Source organism: Pelodiscus sinensis, chromosome Z (assembly GCF_052426305.1).
Source record: "Pelodiscus sinensis isolate ZL-2025 chromosome Z, ASM5242630v1, whole genome shotgun sequence".
In the NCBI taxonomy this organism is placed as follows: Eukaryota; Metazoa; Chordata; order Testudines; family Trionychidae; genus Pelodiscus; species Pelodiscus sinensis.
The window spans coordinates 32,058,014-32,083,312 of NC_143085.1; the positions used below are offsets into that span (position 1 = coordinate 32,058,014).

The window sequence follows — 25,299 nt, forward strand, 5'->3', positions numbered from 1 at the left end:
CCCCTGGCTGTTATGGATTATTGGCAACAGGCACAGTGTCGGCATCGAAACCGCACGTCTTCCAGTACAAAATGTAGACCAGTTCGAGACTGGGCGCCACCTATATCCTGGTGTGAACCCAGCCGCTCTGTGCAAGCAAGCACCCCACCGATACCCAGAAAGATCCTGGAGGGTGTAACCTCTGGGTGGGTGGATGAGAGGCACACACGCTACCCCAGCACACGTGCAAAACTGAACGCTAGCTCTACGGACCGATCCAGTGCCCTGTGAATTTAGCCCTGACTCCAGCACAGCTGTGTGTGTTGGCGCGCAGCTGGCCCTGGGGACAAGGAATGCGGCTTCGCCGGGGGATGGGGCTCCCGGTTTAGGACGCACACACGCTTCGGGAGCAAGTACCGCCCCGGGCTCCCCTTAGTCAGAACCATGCAGCGCCAACTACGAACTCCTGGAACTTTGTTACGCGGCGGGAGGTGGGGGAATCGGGGTACGTCCCCCCCCAATAAATGACGCCCCCGCCCCCCACACCTCCCTAAAAGCCCTTCCTTCCTTGGCCGCCTGCATCGATCCGCGCGTTACGTCAGTATCGATAAGTTTGAGGGGGGGGGGGCAGAGCCAAAGTCAAGTGCAACCCAGTTGCAAAGCGTCCCCGGACTTTGGGGGGGGGAAGGCGAAGGGGGGCGAAGGCATCGCTCGCACCTTAGGCAGCATCCGAGCCGCCTCCCCTGCAGATCGCTCCTGTCTTTGGCTGCCTGGGTTGCGGGCAGAGGCGGCGGAGGGAGGGGAGCCGGCGGGGGAGGGGGGTATTTGTAGGGCAGCCACTTCTCCCCGAAGCCTCCGTGCGGAGGACGGGGCGCGCCGGGGCAGCGGGGAGGGGGCGCGCGGGGTGGCCCCGGGGCTGGGGGAGCCCGGCCCGGAGACCGAGCCCAGCCCCGGCGGGAGCCGAGAGACACCCGCACAAACTCCCGGCCTCGCTCCCCCAAGATGGCCGCCGATGTGGGATCGATGATTCAATATTGGAAGCAATTGGATCTGCGCCGGCTGCAGGTGAGTGGCCGCGGCGCGGCGCGGGGGAGCCGCGGGGCGCGCCCGGGAGTCCAGCCAGGCTGCGGGGCGCGGGCGCTGCGGGGATCCCCGCACCCCCCCCCCCCCACTAGCCCCGATCAGCGATTGATCCCGGTCGCCGCTGCTCTTTGTTCGCTCCGGTCATTGATCCTGCGAGCCGCGCTACACAGCCCGGGACGCGCCACTTCCCCCCCGCCCCCCAAGCGCGCAACTTCGCTGGGGGCGCGGATCGCCCCCCTCCCCGCAGCCCGGCACCTGCCCTCTCGGACTTGCTGCTCCCAGCCGCTCTGGAGCAGGCTTCGCCTCCCGAGCGGAGCTGGAAGTCCTCCCCCCACCCTCCTCTGCTGCTGCCTTTGGACTCGAATTGCCTCGGATGCGAGCTATTTGCCAGGCAGGTGAATCCAGCAACTGCAGAGGTTGAACTTTTCCGTGTGTGTGTGTGTGTGTGTGTGTGTGTGGAGGGGGGTGATTTCTATTTTCTCTGAAAGAGATCTGCCGAGGGGGTGTCCCTGCAGCTGGGGCTGGAGGGGTTCGTGTATGATCCAGACTGTTTTCAGGGGCGCGATGTCGATATTAACTTCGTATTTCTGGAGTGCTTCGGAAGCAACTGTTTTGTCTTTACTGCTGCTCTGAATACTCCATAAATGTTTAAATCTTTGAAGGAGCAATCACAGCAGGCAGAAGTTGAGAGGAAATGAGGCAGATAACAGACCTATTATAGTATCTTGACTTGTTTGCCATGACATTAGCTTAAGATAAAAGATAATCAGACGGAAGATAAAAGGGGCTGCTTTTTTGCCTTCATGCAAATCTTGGGAAGTTTCTTTCCTTCAGGCAAGTGGTACCCAACCCTGAGCCCCAAGATCTGGCATTCACATCAGATGAATTTAAAAGCCAGTCAAGGGGCTTTTAAAACAGAAGATGCAAGTGACTTGCATTTTTCAGAGGTTTACTGGCCAGGAACGTGTAGCAAAGATGCAAACCAAACTGTTTATTGCCGTATTTTTTTGCCCTTTAAAATGCTTCAGCGACAGGGGAAAAAAAGTGTCTTTAAAATAAAAGACTGGCTCTCCCTCCCCCTGTTCTAGGTTGGCTGCATTGTGTTTGGTGCTCAGGCAATTGTAATTGTATTCCCTGCTAATGTTTGTGAATCAGACCTGGGCGCACTAAGGGCATAGACTCTTTATTTATGATTGATGTTCTGTAACATAAGGAATGACAAGAGCATGACAAACAGATATGGGAGAAAGCAGAAGGAGAATCAAATCTGCTCAGGGCTGGCTGAAGCCCTTCTGTGATCCTATTGTTATTCAGGTCTTGAGAATTTAGTGTGCAGATTTACAGCAGGGGTTTTGCCTTCATTCATCCCTGAATGTCAGTTAACAAAATTTTCATTAGCCCACTAATATTCAGTCTTCTAACCTTACTCCAGGTGCATATAGATCCAATTATCAGTGTTTTTTAGACTTGCGATGGATACACCTATCTTGCATTAGGGAAGAGCGCCTTTGTGGTTCTCTTTAGGTCATAGAAGTCTGTATACAGCTGTAGTGTCACTGGTCTGTGAAATTAACGATAAGCCCTTTGTTAACATTTACAAGAGGATAGATGACCTGAAAAAAATAGATGTTTACATTTTGTTGTTATATAGCTTTCTGTATGTGGCACATAATGAGATGAAGTCTGAAACTGGAACTCCTACAAAAGGAAAGACGCTCATTTACATGGATATTAAATAGGTTTATCCCTGTAGGATATTACAGGCTTTAAAATGCAGCATGCTTCATAGGGGAGTAAACAAATTTAAATACGATTTATGGCCCTTCAATAATGTATCAACAGTTCCAGCAGTTAATACATTTTGGCTTTTAAGCAGATTACTTAGTACATTTGTGATACTGAACCCTCAAAGTAATACAGGTACAGCCAACAGCTTTCCATGACTGCTCGTTTAGGGCCTTTTGGTTTGAAGGGGATTAGCATTCTAAGTACATGGGATACAAAGGATGCATTAATATATCATGCTGATGACTTTTTCACCAAACTGTAGTTAAAAATGTTTACTACTAGTTTTTGGTGTGAAAGGAAAACTAAACTTTTTTTGAGCTGGGGCAAATATTGGAAGATCTAGCTTAATTCTTCAGCTTAATTGTGCTCCCTTGGGAAGAAGTATAGAGCTTTAATTCTCAGATGTTTTGAATGAATGAGTAGCAGCATCTGGATGCTGAACTGTAAGAGCAGTTCTTGCTGTCTTCTGTCCTGGCAGTACTTTTTGGGGTCTCCTCTGGGTGGTGGTGGAAAAGGTGTTCTTGTGACAATTTGGCCTAATTCCCTCTATTGGAAAAAAGAAATTGAAACAATCCATTTATTCTTCCAAATGCTTTTGAAAAAAAAATGGTACACACAGGCCTGTTTGCTTGCAACAGCCATGCCATGGCAAAAGTTTGACAACCTTGACAAATGGTGGGCATATGTAAAACATGCAGATAATGGGATACTCTATAACACTTTGATCAAAATGTCATTGAGTCTTTTTACAGTAAGTAGGCTCGGAAATGAGAAGAGATAAAATTCTATCAAAGATAATGCCAGGCATATTTCATTTGGTTATGAGATTGTTTTATAGTGTACATTACTAATGTTGTATTTTTTACAGCTTTCTTGTGTATAATAGTCACAACAGGATTCATACCTTTATGATTTTTCTTGTTTTAATTTGCTCTGTTTTATTACACTTAGTATACCAGTGTATGGATTATATGCTGTCTGCATCCTAGGTGCAGCCAATTTTATATTTAAAAAGGCAAAACCAAGCAGCATTGCTGATTTTAAATATTTATGATCGCTCCAAACTGGGGTATAACTACCTACTGTTGCCATGTTTTATAAATGGGCTCTGGTTACGTTATGTGAGCGAGTTTATCAAATCAAATATTGTGCATTTTGTTTCAGTAAGACAGGCACTTCTGTGTGTCTGTGCGAATCAGTGCTTGAGCTAGTCGGCACTGTGGAGTGTTCCGCGGAAATTTAAGTGGTAAGGTAATGTGCGGCATCTAGTTAGTTCAGACTCTGTTGCTGTTTGCCGAGCGCCAAGAATTTTCTGAATGCGTAGCGCTTGATGGAATGTTTTCACTGTTCAAAATTTAGAAAAAATGTGGATGTGATTAAAATATTATAACCTTATGATATTCTGAAGTGCATAAATTTTACATATCAGCTACCGAGGGAGTTTAGACATCCATTAAATGATATGACAGCTTGACTTATCTAAATGTGCTATCATTTAACAATGTGTCAAAATTCTTCTTTATATAGATGACAGTGGTAAATAAGCCGTCAGTCCTGTTGGCTGAAGCTTAGCTTCTGAAACTTCTAATAAACTTCACCGCAGTACCGCAGAGAAGTTGGAAATGGAATAGCCTACTTATTACGTCTGTAGATATGCCTAGGACCTTGCAAGACCCACCTCCAGAGCTCTGCATGGGAGGACTTAACCTCACCAAATGCTCTGGACTCTGCATATCATTAAGACATTCCAAATTTAAAGTAAGACTGAGAGCTTATTGGTTCATCCAATGTACTACTTCTTTTAATGTACAAAATCAGTGCTTCTTGCACACATACTTTCATGCTCCCGCTTGGGAAAAAGCTCTCTTGCGCAAGAATACTTGCTCAAGAGGGCCAGTGTAGACAGCTAAGATGGCTGATGGCTAAGGTGGCGATTGGGGCTTTCTTGCACAAAATTGCGTCTGGACTGGCCACGGATGCTTTTGCGCAAAAGCACTTTTTGCCAAAAGCATCCGTGCCAATCTAGACGCGCTTTTGCGGAAATACTTTTAATGGAAAACTTTTTCTGTTAAAAGTATTTCCGCAAAATCATGCCAGTCTAGACGCAGCCGTTGTGTATCAGAGTCACCCACATTAAAAGCAAGAGAGAGACAGGGTCAAATTCATCCCAATTATGTCTCCATTTCAGTGGAGTTAAACCAGGGTGTCATGGGGCAGACACACCGCCATGGCCTCTCCTGCTGGTAGCCCTGGGAATGAGCTTTTATTTGCTCACTGGATGCCTCCCAGTGGCTGGTGTTTCCCCATGTCCTCCCTTCACTTTCCAGTCTGGACCCGTGTCACTCTTGGACCACAGCGTCCCCTTCAGGACGCTGCCCTCTGGCAGTGCCCACTCCAGTGTCCACCCCCTTCCAGAGAGGTGTTCTATCAGTCTCTGTACTCCAGAGTCCTCTCCTCCCAGGGAAGCCCCACTTCTCCTGTACCCTCCTTGCCTCAGTGACCCACTGCCAGTCTTCATCTAGCCCCTGCCTCAGGGGCAGTCTTCAGTCTGTAATGGCCATTCATCATTGGCAAGGAGGTGTGGACCTGTTGCCTTTGACTCCCCTGGCTGCCTCCCAGCAGCCAGGGGCTGTGTCTAGACTGGCAAGTTTTTCCGCAAAATCATCTGCTTTTGCGGAAAAGCTTGCCAGCTGTCTACACCGGCTGCTTGAATTTCTGGAAAAGCACTGACGATCTCATGTAAGATTGTCAGTGCTTTTGCGGAAATACTATGCTGCTCCCGTTCGGGCAAAAGTTTTTTTTTCTGAAAAACTTTTGCACAAAAGGGCCAGTGTAGACAGCAGAGATTTGTTTTCCACAAAATAGCCCCGATCGCAAAAATGGCGATCGGGGCTTTTTTGCGGAAAAGCGCACCTAGATTGGCACGGACGCTTTTCTGCAAAAAGTGCTTTTGCGGAAAAGCATCCTGCCAATCTAGACATGCTTTTCCAAAAATGCTTTCAATGGAAAACTTTTCCGTTAAAAGTATTTGTGCAAAATCATGCCAGAGTAGACGCAGCCTGGGAGTTTGCCTGGCCAGAGTTTCCCCACCTCTGCTCTAAGCCAAGAAGCCGCCTGCTTCCCAGCCAGAGCAAAAGAAAGTCCTCCTCTCCCCCTCCAGGGGCTCTTCTTTATATAGCCCTTAGCTGGGCCCTAATTAGCAATACCCACCTCAGCTGGGGCTTCGTTCTCAGCCCTTGCTCAGGGCTGAGTTGCCCTTACAGGACCAGTGCAGGGCAGATGCCCTGTCACATAGGGATGGATTTATCCCTAATTCCACTGACCTCTGTAGATGATGTCTGCATGGTGTAGTGCAATGCTATCTCTTTCTGTTACATATTTGCAGTTGTTCTGTGATCAAACCTGAGACCATATCTGATTCCTTAAGGATTTCTTTGGGCTGTTGGCTCAAACAGAGCTGGTTCTTTATATAGTTATGCCATTATTCTATTAATACCATCTAGATATGATTAAAAAAAAAAGCTGTGCAGAACTTGCTTCCAGGTAAAATATTCGAAATAAAATTTCATTGCAGCACCATAAAAATGTCTCCTTTGATATGCGGGATTTGTCGCACCATAATTGTCTTGCGTTTAGGATCCTGCTCAAACTGTCACTTGGAAGGAACAAAAACGCATCCAGGTTTTTTCATGACCTTGAACAAGGTGGAAGGTGCGAGGTCAACAACCTGGAAATGCAGGCTCTTGAGTTCTCTCCGGAAGAGATGCAGGTTGAATCTCTCTAGTCCAGCACCCTCGGGACCTAACTGGTGCTGAAACAGAGAATTTGCTGAATCATGAGTGGTCTTTATTGTTTAGCAACGTTACCAACATTTCCACTGATTAGTGGGGCTCTTAGAAGGCATTTAGGGGTGAAGTGGAGCTAAATAACAGTACAGAGCACTGAGAGCCAGGACTGGTGGCTGTCAACAAACTTTATGGGACTGTGGGAAACTTGGCCACCCCCATAATAAGTGGACATCCAGCTAACTACAGTCATGCTGGATCATGGATGTTCCTGGACCAGAGAGTGCCAGAATAGAGAGGTTCAACCTATACAACAGAGCTACTCTACAAGTGGCCTGGTGGGGTTTGGGTGGGGTCTTTGAACATGGCCTCCACTGGGAACACACTCCACAATGGCAATGCTATATAATGGTCTTCTGTTGATTTGCATTTTAGTATTTCAATTACTGGACTGTCATTGCTCAGTAAAAGTGCTGTCCTATGGGTGGAAATCAGGTAAATATTGCATTTTATTAATATCAGCGGAACTGACTTAAATGGGGACTGTGTGTTGTGTAGTCTTGCCTTAATCTTTGTATTCATGTCCATCAGTGTGAAAGAAGCTATTTGCATATATTTGCATGTCTGTACAATCAGCCTTGAGGCCCTTGCCATGTGCTGTGTGTATGATTGTTACCCTTGGGACTTCCAAAGTTGAGTAGCCCTGCTGTACAACATAGGCAGCAGCAACTTCTACAATGCTGCAATGCCCAAGTGTCATAACCCTATTCTTAATGGATCAGTGGTTGGGGCCAGAAGGGTGCTTAGTCTTCACCAGCGTTCCCGATAAGTTGTGGGCTTATGTGGTCACTCAGGAGAGATTCAGATTCTACCCACCTGATTAGCAGAGCACTTGCCGCTGGATATTTGTTTCCTATTGGTGGTGCACATTCACACATGGCTTGGTGAACATTAAAAAATATTCTGCCCATGGATGTAAAGAACCCACACATTGATGGAAAAACTTAGAGGAAATGTTGACCTTTAGAGGCCCATCATTCTGTGATTGTTCTTTCAATGTTTCAATGGAATGGTGATTTTGGCAAATGTGGTCACTTCTAGGGATGTTAAATATAGGCTAATTCTTATCGTTACTTGACTATTCTGTAGTCCCTGGGGATAGGCCAGCAGCCAGTGCGCTCCAGCCCCACTCCTGAGGAGCCCCTTGCCACTACATGCTCCTGTCTGTATCAGAGGCAACAGTGTGGGAAGCCAGGCATGAGCTAGTCCACAAGGGAAGCCAGTTTAAAAACCAGCTCCCGTTGTAGACTTGTTGCCTGGTGCCCTGCACTGCTGCCTTTGATACAGGCAGGGGTGACAACAGCCCCTGTCGAGGGGGAGGCTAAGCTCCCAGACCCAGCATGAGCCAGAACTGAGCCGGGCTGCCTGCCCGCCTGGCTCCTAATGCACTTTAAATGCAAAGCTGCAGTGGAGGCAGGTCCTGGACCCAGTGTGAGCCAGAACTGAGCTGGGCTGCTGGCCAGTCTGCTAACATTTTTTACTGGTGGTGTGTGTGTGTGTGTGTGTGGGGGGGGGGGGGGGTATGTGTGTAGTCTGTAGCATTAACTGATAAGCTTTTACTTATTGATTAATCAACTACATTATTACATCCCCAGTCACTTTGCCACCATGAACTGGACTGAAATCTGCAACCAACAAAGTATGTACAGTCCAGGTTAAATTTCACATCCATTCAAAATGTTCTCTGAGGCACTCAGCTTTCTGATGGACAAATGTTTTAGGAAGCAGAGAGGATTGTCCACAGGCTGTGAACTCCGCAACCTTTCTTTCCTCCAGTTTCCATTCTGACCTGTTGTAGGCTAATAAAGGGCTGGTCATGAGTGACATGCAAAGTTGGATGTTCAGCAGGTGTAAATTCCTAGAGCTTCGCTGACATTGACGGAGCTACACCAGTGAAGAATATGGCCCACGGTATTCATGAACTCAGCCTTGGAACGCTTTGGCTCCTTCTGAGATGGGTTGTGAATCTAATGTGTATTGCTTAAGATTCATTGAAGCTTACAAAAAGCTTTGTGGTTGTTTTTTAAAGCAAGGAGATTGCACGTAATTGGTTACTATTGTGACCACAGCTAGCTCCCTCACTGGTAAGCTTGGCAGAATTAATTTTAATTCTACAATTAATTTTAATTTTTAAATGTAATTTTATTTTAAGCATTTTTTCTTTTATTTCAGTTTTCACCATTGTTGGAAGTTGTGGGGGAGTCAGGCAATAATTATTTAATGACAGTGGATATTGAGATTCAAAAAGTTAAAAGTTTTATAGCGGTTAAAACAAACTGTCAACAGCAGATATCAAAATCTGATCTTTAGATTAGGGATGTTAGAGTTTAACCGACAAATTGTTTAACTGATTAGCTGATGCTCATCAATAATGGTATTGGTTAAACTTATCTGGCTCCCAGGGAGGTGGCTTTGCTGTGGCAGGGCAGTGAAGCCTCCTCCCTGGGAGCTGGGCTTGCAGGGGCTGGCAGCCTCACTCCTAGGGAGGCTTCACTGCGGGTTCTGCAGCATACAGCTAATCGTGGACCCACTACATAGTTACCATATTAAACACATTTGAACATCCCTTCCTTAGATCAAGCCCTGGTAAGTTCTCGACCAGCAGTTTTCTTACTTTGCCCATCTCTCTGTTTTGAATGACATCTGTGGAAATGTTATTCTTGCCAGTTTGCACGTGAACAGTGAAATCAGTGTCTCTCAAATTTACTGATAAGATAATCCTTCCAAGCCTACTGATTGGCCATCTCCATAGAGAGGCTAAGGATTGAATGGGTTACGGAGTCTGAATTATCTTTCTATCCCAGGAGGTGACTCCCTTGGGTTGGGATACACAGTTTCAGGGCAGCTGACATTACCAGGGCCAGCCTGTCAACATCCTGGGGAATGAAATTGACTCACTGAGGTTAAGCAGAGAAGGAACCTGAATCTTCAGGTGGCACTGTTCACTCGTCCTTTTGGGGGTGTACAGGAGGCAGGGTTTCCTGTTGAAAAACTGAAAATAATCCAGTTATCTTGAGAATAACTTGCAATGCGTCTTTCTGTTTCTCCACATGCCCCAGTAATGGCTCCCGTCAGCAACTCCATCAAGGTTTCTGCATAGCCTGCATGAGGCCTGGCTCTCTGCTGTGGGAGTCTATCAGTGCATTATGACCCAACTTTCTTCATCTGTTCCTCTCGAGCGTGAGAGCTGTTGGAGCTGGACTGGTCTGGCTGCCATTTTCACCATAAACCACAGCATCTCCTAATGATTGTTGATGGTTTCCTGGGTTTAGGGTCAGCAGAGCACAGGATTTCCTTGGGTAACACCACCCTGGGCACTGCCCCGTGGTGCCAGCAGCACCCTGTGTGAAAGTTACATCTCCGTTGGAACGGCCATGGCTCCAAAGTACACTGTCATTGATTTGATAGACAATGGCTCCCTAGGCTGATAGACCATAATACCACTGAGAAATCAGGGCTAAATATTATTGCTAAATATTATTAAGGGAGCAATTAAAGTTAACAGGACAGATTCATCCTGGTTGTCGTCTCATGGGTTTGATGGAATAATACCAAGGATGAATTTGAACTACTGTTTCCTGAAAAATAAACCATGACTTGAATGTTACAAGCTGACTTCAAACAGCAGGAGCTTGGACATTCAACTAAGGCTGGGCACTCGTCTTTGATTTGCCTCCTAACTGGGTCATGTAACGTAATGCTGTATCCCGACCTTGGACCTGTGCGATACCAATGTGCAGTTGTCCTGGATGTATCCAGCAGGCCCTGTGTTTGATATTGGGTCTGACTGGGGAACACTCTCTCACTCCAGGGCATGGTGTCAGACCATCTTTCTAATAAGGTATTTACATGTTATTACTGCTGTAGCCAGAGGAGGCAAGGGTAGAGGGTGATTTCACGGTGTGCTGTTGTACTTTTATTATATATGGAAGGCAATGCACTTCTAACCCAGTGGTGAGCAACCGGCAGCCCATTGGGGTTCTATGTATGGCCCACGAGACATCTTGTTCACTGTTGCACACGTGCAGGATTGCCAGATTCTGCTGATTTCATCTGATAGTATTAAAGTGGGACACACACAAAGCAAGGGCACATGAAGTGAGGTGTGTGCTGACTGCACACAACATTGTGAGAGCTGTGCACTCCCTCTGCATCCAATCACAGCGCTGCTATGATTCCATCAACACTCTCTGCAAATTCTAGGCACGCAAGTGCAGTTAGCAAAGCTACCCTATCCCGAGAGACCATCTTTATGACAATTTTGAGGCCCATTGAGATGGAGGGTCACTCATGCAACTCACTCACTAACTTGGTTTGCCTATCGCTGTTCTATCCCATATCATTTAAAATGCTGTACAGCGCTGAGAGGGCAGCAGAGAATGCCAGGACTAAATACATTTTAAAGAATCTGGGAAATTTTTGTGTTTAAAAGGGCAAGGGGAAATAAAATGGGTGAAAATTATTTACAGTTTCTAAAAACAATAGATCCACTTAAAAAATTCATTTCCTTGTTCTGATCCTTTAATGGGACAGACTGTGACTTCCTTGGATGTTGTCTATAGAAGGGGGTAGATTGTGGAGTGATGTGGAGAGCTGTTATGAATTTTAGTAGCCTTGTCTTGCTGACTTGAAGTCACTGAATGCTTACTGTAGCACAGTGTATTGTTTAGGTGGCATGCTGATCGTTGTCTTTGCAGTCAGGGACCCAACCTCTATTGTGTTGGACACTGTACACATGCACTCTCTGAACAGTGGCCCTTGCTCAAAGAGCTCACAGGAGATAGGAGATGGACACACCACTCAGATCAGGACAGGACAGGGTAATTGTGACCATTCTATTTCCTCATCCATTCATCTTCTAGGCTTTGATTTTGCAAGCATACCTGCAAGGAACTTTCCTACTGGGACAGGCCAACTTGAGATCCATGGGTAATTCATGTGAATAAAGCTGCTTTCCCCATCCATGTTTGCAGTACAGATGCCAGAGTCTAACCGGTTAACCAATAAACATCAGGGTATTAGTTTCTGTTATGGCTAAACTTTTCTACTGGCAGGTGTGCATTGGCTCCCAGCAGGCTCCAGCTGCTCTCCCTGCTCCCAGGAATCTGGCTGCTACTTCATGCTGAGAGCTCCGCAGTATAAAGCTTATACTGTACAGCCCACAGCACCGGGCAGCTGGCTCCCTGCTTGGAGCAGGGCTTGTGCCCTGATAGTGGAGCAGGCGGCAGGAAGCTCTCCAGGAGCCATGGTGCACCTCTCCGCCATCCTTCCCTTCCTAGTCCCACCCCGTCAAAACCGGCTAATCGTGTAACCGCTAGGATTTTGTGGGTGTGGTGGTTTTTTTTTTTTTTTTAAACATCTCTAGTTTGCAGGCTCCAGAGCTAATTCTGAAGGTATATGCAACATGCTTGCCGGTGGCTCCATCATCTCCTCTTGCCTCTGAGCAGACAGAACTTGGAATTGAAGCTGATGGTTTGATTTTAAAAAACCCTCACAAGTCACCCTGTGAGAGATGCTTAGCCTTTCCCCACTGGGCAGAGAAAATTTAATTGAAACTCTGTTTCAATGAATGGGAGATGCAACCCTGATATCTCCTTTATAATTTGCCTCACCTGATTCATGCCCAGCTTTCTTTTCCCCTGCTTTGCCTTATTTCTTATTTGGGTTCTTATTCAGCAGTTGTATCTGGGGGGGGGGGGGGGGGGGCAGGGGAGGGAGAGATGGGTGGTGGGGTCCCTCTGGGCAGAACTAAAACCAGTGTCAAGTCCAGGATTTGTAATTTCCTCAGGGCAAGGTCTGCTTGTTGCTGGTGTGTGCTGAAGCACACACACCTCCAGCTCTAAATGCAAATGTTTAATAATAACAATTGGGGTATCTCCTAATTATTGCCACGATCCAGCTGCCACTGAAGGCCATGGGAATTTTCCCATTGTAGCAGCAGGTTGAGGGAGCCTTATTTTCAATTATGAAAAAAAGTGGGGGGTGGTAATTGGATGGACGTACAGTTCTGATTTCCTCCTCTTAAATCTGAATTTCTTTGCCTGGCAGGAGGAAGTCAGGCTGTGAATGTTACCAAAGTGTAATTTTTTTGTGGTTGAATAATTGAGGCTCTGGAAGATAAGGCTGGCAGAGCTGCAGAAAATTAGAGTTTATCTTTAGCTCAGCAGCTCTCACTTTAGAAACGGGTGACCCCAATTCCAGCCTGAAGAGTGACTTCTTCCCTAATTAATAAATCCATTAATTAATTGTGTGCATGCTGCAGCCCATTAGAGATGAATTGGGTGGCCTCCCAACTCAGTTTAGAGGATTCTTTCTGTGGTCTTAGGGAATCTGTGGCCAAGAGGCAAATAGGGACATAAACGAAAAATATAATCAGGTTCCCATGGTCTGACAGTGGTTGCTATTGACATTGTGACTGCTAAGGTATTTCCTGGCCTATTAGCTAGTGAGGTGGTATTTGCAGATGCACATTTCTTGTTACAGAGCATTCTGATCAGCCACTGTCGTGTTATCACCCCTAAATGACACCCCTGGGCTCCAGCTGGAGTGCAAAGTGTGGAGGCATATGGAGAGGCTAAGAGAAGGCATTAACATGCGGGTGACAGTGCCAGAAGACCCTCCCCTTCTGGAGCACCCACCGCAACACAACAGAATGCAATGACAAAGCATAAGCATGACTTTTAAACACGCATGTGGCTCCCATTGTGTTGAGTGGGGCTACTCCCATGCCAGTCAGCTGACTTGAAGGTGTGTCATGACACGCTGCCCTGCCCTGCTGGTGTCTGGCAGCAGGCGCTAGAGGTGGAGGATGGAGCAGCAGTCAGGGAATACCAGCTCCCTAGTATCATCCTGGCCTGCACAGGCAGAATGGCTCAGTAACCCTCCTCTCAGCCACGGCTGCTCTGTTGGCCCCATGTGGCTCAGAGGAGCAAGAGGAGTTTATGCCTGGAGTCAGCTGTAGCTGTCCCTGGTCGTCCCCTGATCTCCGCTGCACTGGGTAAGCCTGGACAGAAGGAGCTGCGCCAGCCCTGTCAGTCTGGGCTAACACCATTGTAACTGACAACGGCATCCGGCCTCCCTCGCGGTCTTGTGGTTGGGTAAATCGTTGTCGGAGCCCTTTGCTCGAGACCAACCAGGCCATCTCTCCACCTACCAGGCCCAGCGGGGGCAGACCACCTCAGGACTTCTCTGTCATGGGACAGCCAGCCACCCACAGACACTATTTGTTTTCTGACCTCAGTGTCAGCCAGCGTGAAGTGAATTGTGGAAGGGGATCACGTGTGTGGTGCTGAACCTGCTGGCTGAGCCGGCAGCCCTAATGAAAAGATGCCTGTGAAAGAGCCATGCCGCTGTGTTTGCGGCAAACTCCTTGGAACTGCCTGAGGTCAAGAAAAGTGATGTCAAATGAGGCAGGAAGGCTGATCTCCACTTGCACCCAGTGAAGGTAGATTTGGAAGAGGACTCTGGAATTCCTCAGCCACACATGGAATGTAATGTTAATGGTTTCATGATCTGAATGAGTAATTATGAACAGATTTAACAGGCAGCTCACCCCAAATGAGTTTCCTTCAGGAGGTACACACTTAACCAGATAACCTCTATGGTGCTTTCACCACTACCTGTTAGTCTCCCTCCATATGTTGGCAGAGTAGCTGCTCTCTTCGTTTATTTATTCTTCTCGTCTGCAGAGGCTTCAAATAAAAATGCAGAAAGAATGATTGTGCATTCTGATCCCCTGCTCTAATGTGTTCTCCACAGAATATAGTTCAATGCCAGGCTAAAAATCATAATTTTAATAAATCAAAATTCACTCTTTTCTTAGAATCATATCTGTGGATTTTAAAAATCAAATTGGCTTTTGGCTTTTCACTGTTTCCATTTCTCATTGAAAATACACTAGCCAGTCTGGGTCTTGTTTTATCATCAGTTTCTAATCTTTCAGATTCTTATGTTTAGCATCATAACCTGCTAGTTGCACTACAAATAACAATGAGACATTGAAAAACAGTTTCCATCAGAATGAAATAAAAACATCCTTGGAAACATTTTTATTGGGTATGGGTAGTGTAAAATCTTAGGGTTTTAAACAAAACCTAAAATTCAGACTGGCTTTGCTCAGTGTCTCTTCCAGAGAGAAGATGGAGTTAATAAACAGTAGATTTGGTACACAACTGGTTCTCCTTAGCAAACTGTCAATGACACATCTGTGGAGTTTATTTCACCAGGAACTCTACTTGGTGCCATCAAGGGAGGGCTAGAGGAATTTTCATGGAAGTTAAGAGTTCCCAGTCCTTTTCTGGGGCTGCTTTGGTTCAGCATGTCAGTTAGGGAATGTCCACACTAGGAAACTGTTTCACAATAACTCCAGAAATAACTATTTTAAAACAGTGTGCCCACACTAAAGGGAAACCTCAAAATTAGTCCAAGGCAGGCTCCCTTACAGTGGATGTGCTACTTTGGCGTAGAGCCACAGGAAGCACTGGGGAGCAATTACTTTGAATGACTCTGCGGAGTACTTATTTTGAAATAGCAGCAGTGGAGCGTCCACACTACCGCTATTTTGAAATAACTATTTTAACATAAGCATTATTCCTTATGGAAAGCAGGAGTTATTATTTCAAAATAACCAGCCCCTTATTTTGAAAAAACAGGCTTGGTAATGTGGATGCTGTGCCTATTATTTTGAAATAAGAGGAGTTATTTCAAAATAATTCCCTAGTGTAGACCAGTGCTTACTTTCTAAATGGGATATGTCTACAGAGTGCAAATAAACCCTCACAGAAGACTGGCGTCAGCTGACTCTAGCCTGAACATCTACACTTGCAGTTTTACAGCTCCACAACTCACTGTTTAACTTCAGTGCAGAAACAACCTGTGTGTTTCTTAGGGAAAGAGAGGGGTGAGGGGTGAGATTGAATTATTAGATCAGTGTCAACCCCTTTCTATTTCTGTCCTTTAGAAGTAAAGGTGCCTAACATTCTGTGTACCCAGGTTGAGGGCTTGGATTTCAGCAAATTTTCAAAAGAAAAACTGATGTAATATTAAGAATTAAAACGTAGTCATGTTTGCAGAGGAGGAGGGGGTTCCTGGAGAACTTTGCCCCTAAAGCAGAGATGTGCTTTAAACTAATTTAGGGTTTGAAAGTTACAGCATGTGCAAATTCAGAATTTTTCCCCCTCTTGTACCTTGAGATAGAAAATGGATCTGCAGCATGATTTCTTTATGAAGAGCACAGAAGGAGTCCCTCTCAAATTGGAAAATGAACCTTTAGGACATTCATTCCACCCAAAAAAGGCTCTATGAAGATTCTCAGAACATTTGGTACCTTCTGGCACCTATTACAGAAAGATGTAGTTCCCCAACTTGGGAGATAATAAGCAGGTATTGACTTCTGCTGAGGTCATTATCAAGATTTATTCAGTCAATATGGCTTCTTGCATCAATAAGTCTTGAAGTTGATAGAAGAAGAATATGTACTTCTGGAATTTATTAAAAAGTTTTTCCCTTTTCATAACACTTTACTATGTATATTACATGAGCATCTCTTTCTGATTTTTTTTTATTATCTTTTTGGGCGGTTATAATTTTTTATGCTGCTTTAGACCCGTTTTTTGTTAAAGTGAATGAAAAGCAGGAAAATTGCTGTGTTTTATTTAGTAGGTGTCAAGTGGAAGTGTTGCCCTGTTCTTTTTCTTTTGCTTTTTGGGCTAGGGGCGTGAAGGAAGATTCCTAAGACTAACAATATGTAACTCCTTTAATCTTCAAAACATTTTACAAGCCTTAGAAAATGAATTAATCTGCCCACTATCCGTATAGCGATATATCTGTTTTGCAGATGGAGAAGCTGAAGCAGAAATGCCGAGTAACTTTTAGAAAGTCACAGAGAGGGTTGGTGTTAGCTCCTGGATTCAAACCCAGGATTCCTGGCATCCAGTCCTATGCTCCCAGATGTGCCATTTAGCTCTTTCTGTTTCCAATCCTTTTGCTGAGGTTTAAGAGAGAATGAGATTGTCTTTCAGTGATAAAACTCCCAGTGATTTCAAGGGGGCACAAAACCAGACTCTTAAAAATCCCAAACCTAGGTAGGTTGATCTTTTTCCAAGCTGCAGCAGAGGGGCCAGGCTTCAGAGGAGCTGATACTTCTTGTACAAGTTTTCCAAGAGAAGTAAGCTGCCACTGGGACGCCTTTTGTTCTGTGTTACCTCCACTTAGTCCCAGTGAGTGCAACTGAGAGCAGACTGTGGCTCACTGACTTTATATCTGCTAGTAGCTGCTTTCTAGCTGCTTTCTCTCCTGGGCAGACAAGCAAGCACAGTTTGAGTCAAATGTAAATCCCCAGAGTAGGGTGCAAGTGGGGTGTTAGTGGAGGCGAGGGTGTGTGTGTTTGTGCTCGCACAATGGACTTGTCCCAAGTGAACACCCGTGTCAGCATTGTGTCTGTTTACCCAATTGACATTGCTCTGCACAAGGAGTTGGTGGCAGAGCTGTTTTGTGTGAATTGCACGATGTTAATGGGTTCCGGGATGATCTGTGAGAGCGGCAGTCCCAGTAGACATCACATCTGCAGGAACTGGAGCTGGCGTAAAGGTGGTTCAGCCTTTCACTTGGATGCTGGCTTTGATTCTTTGCTCTTCGTTATCAGGAATGGCCAGTGCAGTGTCCTTATAGTTTTGAGGGAGATTGAGGATGTACAGAAGGTGCCATTGCAAACTAAATGATTATACTCTGAATGCAAGAAACAAGAGGGACACTGTCTCTCATAACAGAGTGTGTTCAGGGTAGCTTATTTTGATTTTCAATGTCCCACCTAGAAAATGGTCCATATAGGCAGATTCACAAGAATTGTGTACATAGTTTACATATGCAGTTGTAGTGATTGTGCGTGCAGGTCAGGTATGTGCGTGAACGTGTTTGCTGAGGTACTTTAGACTTCATTTTCAGCAGTCATGGGTGTGAATGGGTGGGGACAGGAATCTTTGCACAAAGGTCTAGTTTACTGTTCATTGGAAATTTGGCCCCTGAAGGCAGAAAGATGTCAGCTGTGGAAGAGGGGTCACCAGAGAATCTAAATGCAGGTCTCACTAGAAAGCTGACGTGTTCATTATATACAGAAGAGCTTGTTAATTAACAGGGCGGTGCAGTGAGGGCAGCCCCTTTATTTTAACTGGTTGTGTACATGTGCTGGAAGAATGCTTGTGACCTCAGCCTCTGGCCTGTGTTCAAGGAGTAGCTGGCAGTAACAGCCCATTATTCTTGACAGTATATTGGTGTGGACAAAGAGTGACTAAACTAAAATCTGTGTAGAATGTTCTATTCCTTATTCCCTTTCCTGGGTATTCATGACACTTGGCCCCACTTTGTGCCGAGGTTTGCAAGCTGTGTTCCATTATAAAACTGTTGTACTGTATTTGGGTCCTGCTCCATTTATAGTTATTGGGCCCAGTCCTGTATCCCTTGTTCACGCAAAACACTCTGCGTCCAGTAGCGATTTTGGGTGAGTGAGGATGGAAGATTGGACACTGTGTGTATATGGCACTTCAGGAATGCAAGCGCCAAGTATTGCAACAAAGCAACACCTACTGGAGAAATACTTGTCCTTATGCTAGCTACACTCAGTGTCTAATGGGACTTTGTGCATCCACAGGACCAGAATGTGGAGTCTTCTGGTCCAGGAGAAAAGGCCCCAGCCTCTTAAACTGAATGAGTCTCCCTTAAAACTTAGTGGTATAGGATCTATGACACATGGATGAGTGTTTCTGATTCCATCTAGGAATGGACAGTGGGACATGCATGTAGACACACATCCGTGCATAAACACTCCTCTTGGCCCATGCTTCTCTTGTGATTTTTTTTCTATCCCCATGTGAATTTCACCTCTCTTATCTCAAGAAGACCAAATAGCAAATTCCTATGGAAATTGTTCTGGCTGTTTAGTTAGGGGGAGGAGCTAATGATTAAATCAGTTTTGTACTCATCCAGGTACATTACGGAGCAGCTGCACGTGATAACATAAGAGACAAGAAGCCAGTTGAAAGGATTGTGTATAATCTAAGGTTTGTTTTTGCTTAATCTGAGCATTAATATTATTTATTTTGGCAGGGGCAACAAAGAGCCTTTTTACAGAATTCCATCAGCTGGCACTTTTCTTCTGGCTGTGTGTGTTGAACAATAAGAAGAAGTCATTTGTTTTAAGTTTAGATGCCAGATTACTTACGCACGCATACATACACACGTGTGTGCATATATATATTTTTCCAAAATGGGTCTCAGTGCCTTTGAATGTTGCCTCACCATGTAATTATTTTTTATGACTGGTTTGGTGTAACATTTTCCCAGAAGCTGAACCAGGACCCTATAATATCGATTTAGCTGCAGTTTAAGTGACTCACTGCTAACATGGGGCAGTTTGAATATTAATTGGTCTGAGTGAGCTACTGCTGCAACACAGATTTCTAAAAAAGTAAATCGCCAATTTGGACCCCATGTAAATATTACTGTAGTGGGAGAGGTGCGGAGCATCAGTTGCCCTGAGCAGCCCTGCTTGCCTGTGATAATGCTTTAGCGGTGTTAGGACCTCAGGCTTCCTTTGTTTTCTTCCATCAGGATAACATAATAAAGTAGTCCCTGATTCCGGGCACTGAGCCTCGTAACATGCTCCACAGGCAGAGCCTTTCGTATGGGAGATCTGAGGAGAACAGCAGCGCTGGCCAGTGAACATCACGTTGCCCAGTCTGGCTGCACAGTGCGTTTATTGTTGACTGACAATCATACAGCCTGCTGCTGTAGAGAGCTGCTTTCATTTGCGGATCTCTAAGTGCTTCACAAACATGACTTCATCCCAGAGAGGGACAAGGTGGGGAAGGTAATAGCTTCATTGGCCAAACTCTTTTTGGTGAGAGCTGGCCTACAGACATGGGAAGGGGGATGAAGGGAGAAAAGAGTACAAGTGCCTTGGTGGCCAGAGATTGCATGCTCCATGCAGCACTTAAAGCTGGGGAGGTGGGGCATGCCGCAACCCTGAGGGCTGGCTGCTCCAGCCCCGCCCCTTTTAGCCGAGGTCCTGTCCCTTCCAGGAGCGTGGAGTAGGGCCTCCCCCACCTTGCCCAGGGGCCTGGCGAGGCTGTTGGCTCCGTTGGGTGAAAGGGAGAAGCTTCTGAGCCATACAGAACTCTTCCTGAGGTCTTTAGGGCAGTGTTTCCCAATTTTATTTGGCCATGGAACCCTTTTGAACTCGAAAGAATTTTGTGGAGCCCCTGACTGACTGCACTGAGTAGTAACATCACTGTCCCCACTCTCTGGCTAAGCTGGCATTACATAGGGACACTTATCATGGCAAACACAAATGAAAATTGTTTTCAGTAAAATTGATAAATGAACGAAAATTCCATTCCATTACAATAATTCAGGTTATAATGGAATTTTCTTGCGGAACCCCTATTTTTACTTCGTGGAACCCTGGGGTTCCGCGGAACACCATTTGGGAAACACTGCTTTAGGGAATTATTCCCCCCCCCTCATTTTACAGGGGCAGTGAGGGAAGCATAAAAAGCCTTGGGGAGTTATTGTTGAGCATCTTCCCTGTTGCTGCACAGCAGGAGGGTCGCAGAACTGGGTATGTGTGTCAGGGGTGAAAGGAACTTAAATTTTCTGACAGGCACTGTCTTATTGCAACACAGGTCCCTGCCAGCTTTTTTAATAGATCCCTGCCGGTTTTTGCTAAAGTGCAGCTAGATCTTGCCAGAGCTGTGACTTACTGTCACTTCTGATGTGTATTGTCCAGGGCAGGGGGTATCCAGTCTTTTGAATTGTGAGATCACTGTTTGAATTTAAGTGCAATCCAGGGTCTACCTCAAACCCAAACACCCTTGCCCTGCCTCCTTCCTGCCCCTTCTCTGAGGCCCTGTCCCTGCTCACTCCGTTATCCTCCCTCTTTCCTCTATCTCCCTCCCTTTCACCAGGCAGGGGCAGAGAGTCAGGACACAAGCTCTGGTCTTGGGCTAAGGGATTTGGAGTGTGAGAGGGGCTCTGAGTGATCCTGGGGCAGGGGTTGGGGTGCAGGAGGGGGTTCAGGGTACAGGCTCTGTAAGGGAGTCTGGATCCAAGGGGTTCAGGACTAGGGCAAGGGTTTAGGGTGCACGAGGGGGTTCATGACTGGGGCAAAGTTTTGGGATGTGGGCTCCAGCTGGACGCTGTTTTCCATAGGTGGCTGCTGGGTAGTGCTGCAGTAGGGCTAAGGCAGGCTCACCCCTGCCTTGGCCCTGGCCCATTCCCTAAAGCAGCCAGCAACTCCCTTCATCCCAAGTCCTGTTGTGCCCCCCTCCGTTCTGTGGAGATAGAATACATGGGCAGGGAGGGGGCACCCTGCCATTAGCACCCTCCTCACCCTGCCCTGCACAGCAAGTAAGAGGCGCCTGGAGGTGGGGGTAGCTCTAAGGCAAAGGGCAGGTGGTGTGCTGCAGTGTGCAGCTGAAGTGCTGGCACTTGACAGCCTCCTGGTCAAACCAGTCAGGATCACCTGTCAGAGGCTCCAAGCTCTACCAGTAGATCCTGATCTACTGTCTGGTGACTACTGGTCCAGTGACAGGCCTGCTGACAGGGGCTGGGGAGGAGGAAGAGGGAAAATTGCCCAGGGGCCTGGACAATTTAACAGGGCCTGACCCCTGCTGCATAGCTCTGCCTGCAGTCTGGGGAAAGCACCTCTTGATTCAAAGAAGCTTTGGATATGCCCCATGCAGGTTGCAGGGCAGAGTTACTCAGCCCCAGAACCTGCATGGGGCATATCAAAAGTTTCTTTGAATCAAGAGATGCTGCTGCGGCTTTTCCCCAGAGCAGGCAAGTTGGATTCGGGAAAGGAGGGAGTTGAGGTGCGGTGTGGCCATCTTGGTGCTCATCTGAGCATGTGGGACATGGGAATGGGCCGGGTCCAGGCCTCCTCTGGCAGAGGGGAGAACGCTTAGGGCTTCTCTGGACAGGCAACAGGGGGGAGGCTGGTGGCCCTCGCTGAGGGAGGGCCAAATTAATTTCTGCCCTGAGGCTCAGAGTAGCAGTTGGTGGGCCTGCCCAGGGGACAGGCAAGTTGAAGGCAGTCTGGATCAGTGGTCAGCATTCATACAAGAGGCCCGATGGCCAGGAGATCCAATCCAAGGGGAAGGAACTGTGAGGCAGGATGATGGGATCGGGCAAGGTAATTCAGCGATTTGGATATTGGCATAGAGAGTACGCTTGTAAAGTTTGCAGATGATACCACGCTGGGAGGGATTGCAAGTGCTTTGGAGGACAGGGTCATCATTCAAAATGATCTGGAGAAATGGTCTGAGGTAAATACGATGAAGTTTAATAATGACAAATGCAAAGTGCTCCACTTAGGAAGGAACAAACCGTTTCATAGTTACAGAATGGGAAGCGACTGTCTAGGAAGGAGTACGGCAGAAAGGGATCTAGGGGTTATAGTGGACCTCAAGCTAAATATGAGTCAGCAGGGTGACACTGTTGCAGAAAATGCAAACATGATTCTGGGATGCATGAACAGGAGTGCTGTGAGCCAGACATGAGAGGTAATTCGTCCCCTCTACTTAGCACTAATTTGGCCTCAGTTGGAGTATTGTATCCAGTTTTGGGCATCACATTTCAAGAAAGATGTGGAGAAACTGAAGAGCATCCAAAGAAGAGCAACAAAATGATTTAAAGGTCTAGAGAACATGAGCTGTGAGGGAATGGGAAGGTTGAAGGAACTGTGTTTGTTTAGTTTAGAAAAGAGAAGACTGAGGAGGGACATGATAGCGGTTTTGAAGTACCTAAAAGGAACAAGAAAGAGCGAGGAAAAATTGTTCTCCTTAGCCTCTGAGGAGAGGATAAGAAGCAATGGGCTTAAACTGCAGCAAGGGAAGTTTAGGTTGAACATTAGGAAAAAGTTTCTAACTGTCAGGGTGGTTAAACACTGGAATAAATTGCCTGGGAGGTTGTGGAATCTCCCTCTGGGGGGTATTTAAGAGCAGATTAGACAGATACCTCTGAGGAATGGCTTAAATCCATGGTCACAACCTGTCAATTGCGATCAACTGATCAATTGTGGGGGCTTGAGCAGTCATTTGTGAGGTGTTCGCACCCCGCCTCATTCCCCTCACTCCCAAGGAGGAGCCCACACTGGCACTACAATCTCTTGGAAAAATGGAGGTAGCTCTGGCTTCCTGTGGGGTGTGTGTGTGTGTGTGTTTGGGGGGGGGGTGAAGTCCCGTGGCTGTGCACCAGATCCGGCATTTCAGGAAGTATGCACACTGCTCCTCCCCTCCCCAAAACAGCCAGTGTGCTTCCTGAGACACCAGCTCTGGTGTGCAGCTGGGGACTTCCTTCCCCGGGCTGCCTGCCTTCCTTCCTTCCTGCAGTGGGGAGGAGGGAGGGAAGGGAGAGAAGTCCCGTGGCTGCACACCAGATCCAACTTCTCAGGAAATGTGCTGGCTGTTTTGGGGAAGGGAGGAGCAGCGCGCGTGCTTCCCAAGATGCAGGATTTGGTGTGCAGCTGTGGGACCCCCAGGTACCAGCCAAGCTGTCCCTGTCCCCTCCCCCTGGCCAGATCCCCAACAGCACCTTGGCCCGCACCCAGGGCCCCACCAGCAACCTGCCTCTGTCCCCTCCCCAAGCCCCCACCACACCCTATCCCTGCCCCTGGCCAGACACCATACTGCACCCTGCTCCTGCCCTCTTTCCCTCCCCCCCCCCGGCCAGACTCCCATCCAACACCCTGACCCGACACCATCCAGTATCCTGCCCCTATCCCCTGGCCAGACACCATCTAGCATCCTGCTCCTGCCTCCTGGCCAGACATCCACCAGCACCCTGCTCCTGCCCCCTCCCTCCTAGCCAGACACCTTCCCCTACTTGCTCCTGTATCCTGTTTTCTACCCAGATTCTGCACCTCTCCTCCCTATCCCACTCACTGACAGCCCTGTCACACACACTAGATCCCCTGTTTTTGGACCTACCCTAGAGCATAGAGGGGCCCAGAAATTCCACTAACCCTGGAACTCAGAAGAGTTAATCTGGCCTCAGGCCTTGAACTTCAGTCCTACCTCCCCTCCCCTCATGGGCTGGAGTGCCAGGGGAGTGAGGTGTCTCAGTTGGGGCCATGTCAGTGAGGGATGGGAGGTTTTGGAAGGTTGTTTTTTTTTTTTTTTTTAAACATCTCACTTGTATGGTCCCTGACTGATTTTTTTTTTTTCCCCCTGTGGATCAGTGGCTTCCGACCCAAAACAGGTTCCCCGTCTCTCCCATAAGTAAAGACAATGTTGAAACGTTTTGTGTTGGACATAATACTTTATTTAAAAATGAAGCCTGGCCAACAAGCTCCCAATTGGGGCCAAGGCCCCATCTGGCCTCTGCATCATAACACTTCTGCACCCTCCCCCCCCAGAACCCAAACCTGAGCCTATCATACACTGGAACCCCCTGTCCTGAGCCTCTCACATCCCCAAACTCCTGCATCCCCACATCCTCAGTCTTCTGCCACAACACTCCTGCACCATCCACACATCACAAATCTGTGTCTTGAGCCCATCATACTCCCAGCCTCCCTGCCTTGAGCTCCTCATGCACCCCAACCCAAACTCCTGCACTCTCACAGCCATAAGCCTGCAGCTTGCGCAGCACCCCAACCCTCCACCTGACCCCATCACTGTCTAGCCTGGAGCCCCCTCCCTGAGCCAGCATCCCCTTCTCTCCCAGAGCTAGCATCTCTCACCCCCTCCTGCACCCATATCCCTTATTCCCACCCCAGAGCCTGCACCTCCTGTCTCAACCCAATGAGAATGAGTAAGGGTGGAGCCGGGGGACAGCAAATGATGGAGAGGAGGGGAATGGAGAGGGTGGGGCCTCAAAGAAGGGGTGGGGTCTTGGGGAAGGGGTGGGGTAGATCTTGGCTTGCCCTGAGATTTAAAAAGTGATCTTAGGTGTAAAAAGTTTGGAGATCACTGGCTTAAATGGTGCTTGGTCTTGCTGTGAGGGCCGGGGACTGGACTTGATGATCTCTTAAGGTCCCTTCCAGTTCTAGTGTTCTATGATTCTATGAGGGTAGGATCCTAGTAGCTACTAGCGGGCAATAGCTCCTTGCTCAGCCAAGGTCAGAAGGGAAGCAGAAAGTTTCTATTTGGTCATCAGCCAATTAGGGTCAAGATCATGTGGGCAATCAGGAAGCAGATCAAGGAACTCTTGAAGCTGGCCCACCCAAGTTTGTAAATTCCTGGGTAATTGGATGAGTCAGGTAGTGCACCAGCCAAAGCTGCTCCCCAGGAATAGTGCCTTGCAAATCTGCTTTATAGTGGTGGATATCCAGAGACCATTCTTGTAGCTAGAATGAGGGTAAACATTTTGTATCTGCCAAAGAACTCCAGGACTTTGAGATCTAATAGCATAGAACCCAGGAGCCCTAACTTCTAGTCCTCTCCTCCATAACCATGGAGACAGTTAAGGGCCTGAGCAGGAGCACCGCTGAGCACTAGTAACTGTGAATAAAGTTCGTCAGAGAGACGTGCGCTCAGGGCCTTGGGGAGAAGTCTCATTTGTGTGGCAGAATGTTATGTTTCCTCCTGTTGCTGAGTTTGATTTGGTGTTA

At 47.2% G+C, this 25,299-nt stretch overlaps 1 protein-coding gene across 2 annotated transcripts in view; it reads left to right on the forward strand.

The window, feature by feature from the left end:
* Positions 1–221: 221 nt before the first annotated feature.
* The window catches only part of CUX2 (cut like homeobox 2), a 281,972-nt gene continuing 256,894 nt past the window's right edge, over positions 222–25,299 (forward strand). For both annotated transcript variants that reach the window (XM_075898702.2, XM_075898705.2), the window contains exon 1: positions 222–1,044. In XM_075898702.2, the coding sequence (XP_075754817.1) occupies positions 982–1,044 (63 nt within the window). In that variant the 5' untranslated portion in view covers positions 222–981. The remainder of the gene's footprint in view (positions 1,045–25,299) is intronic.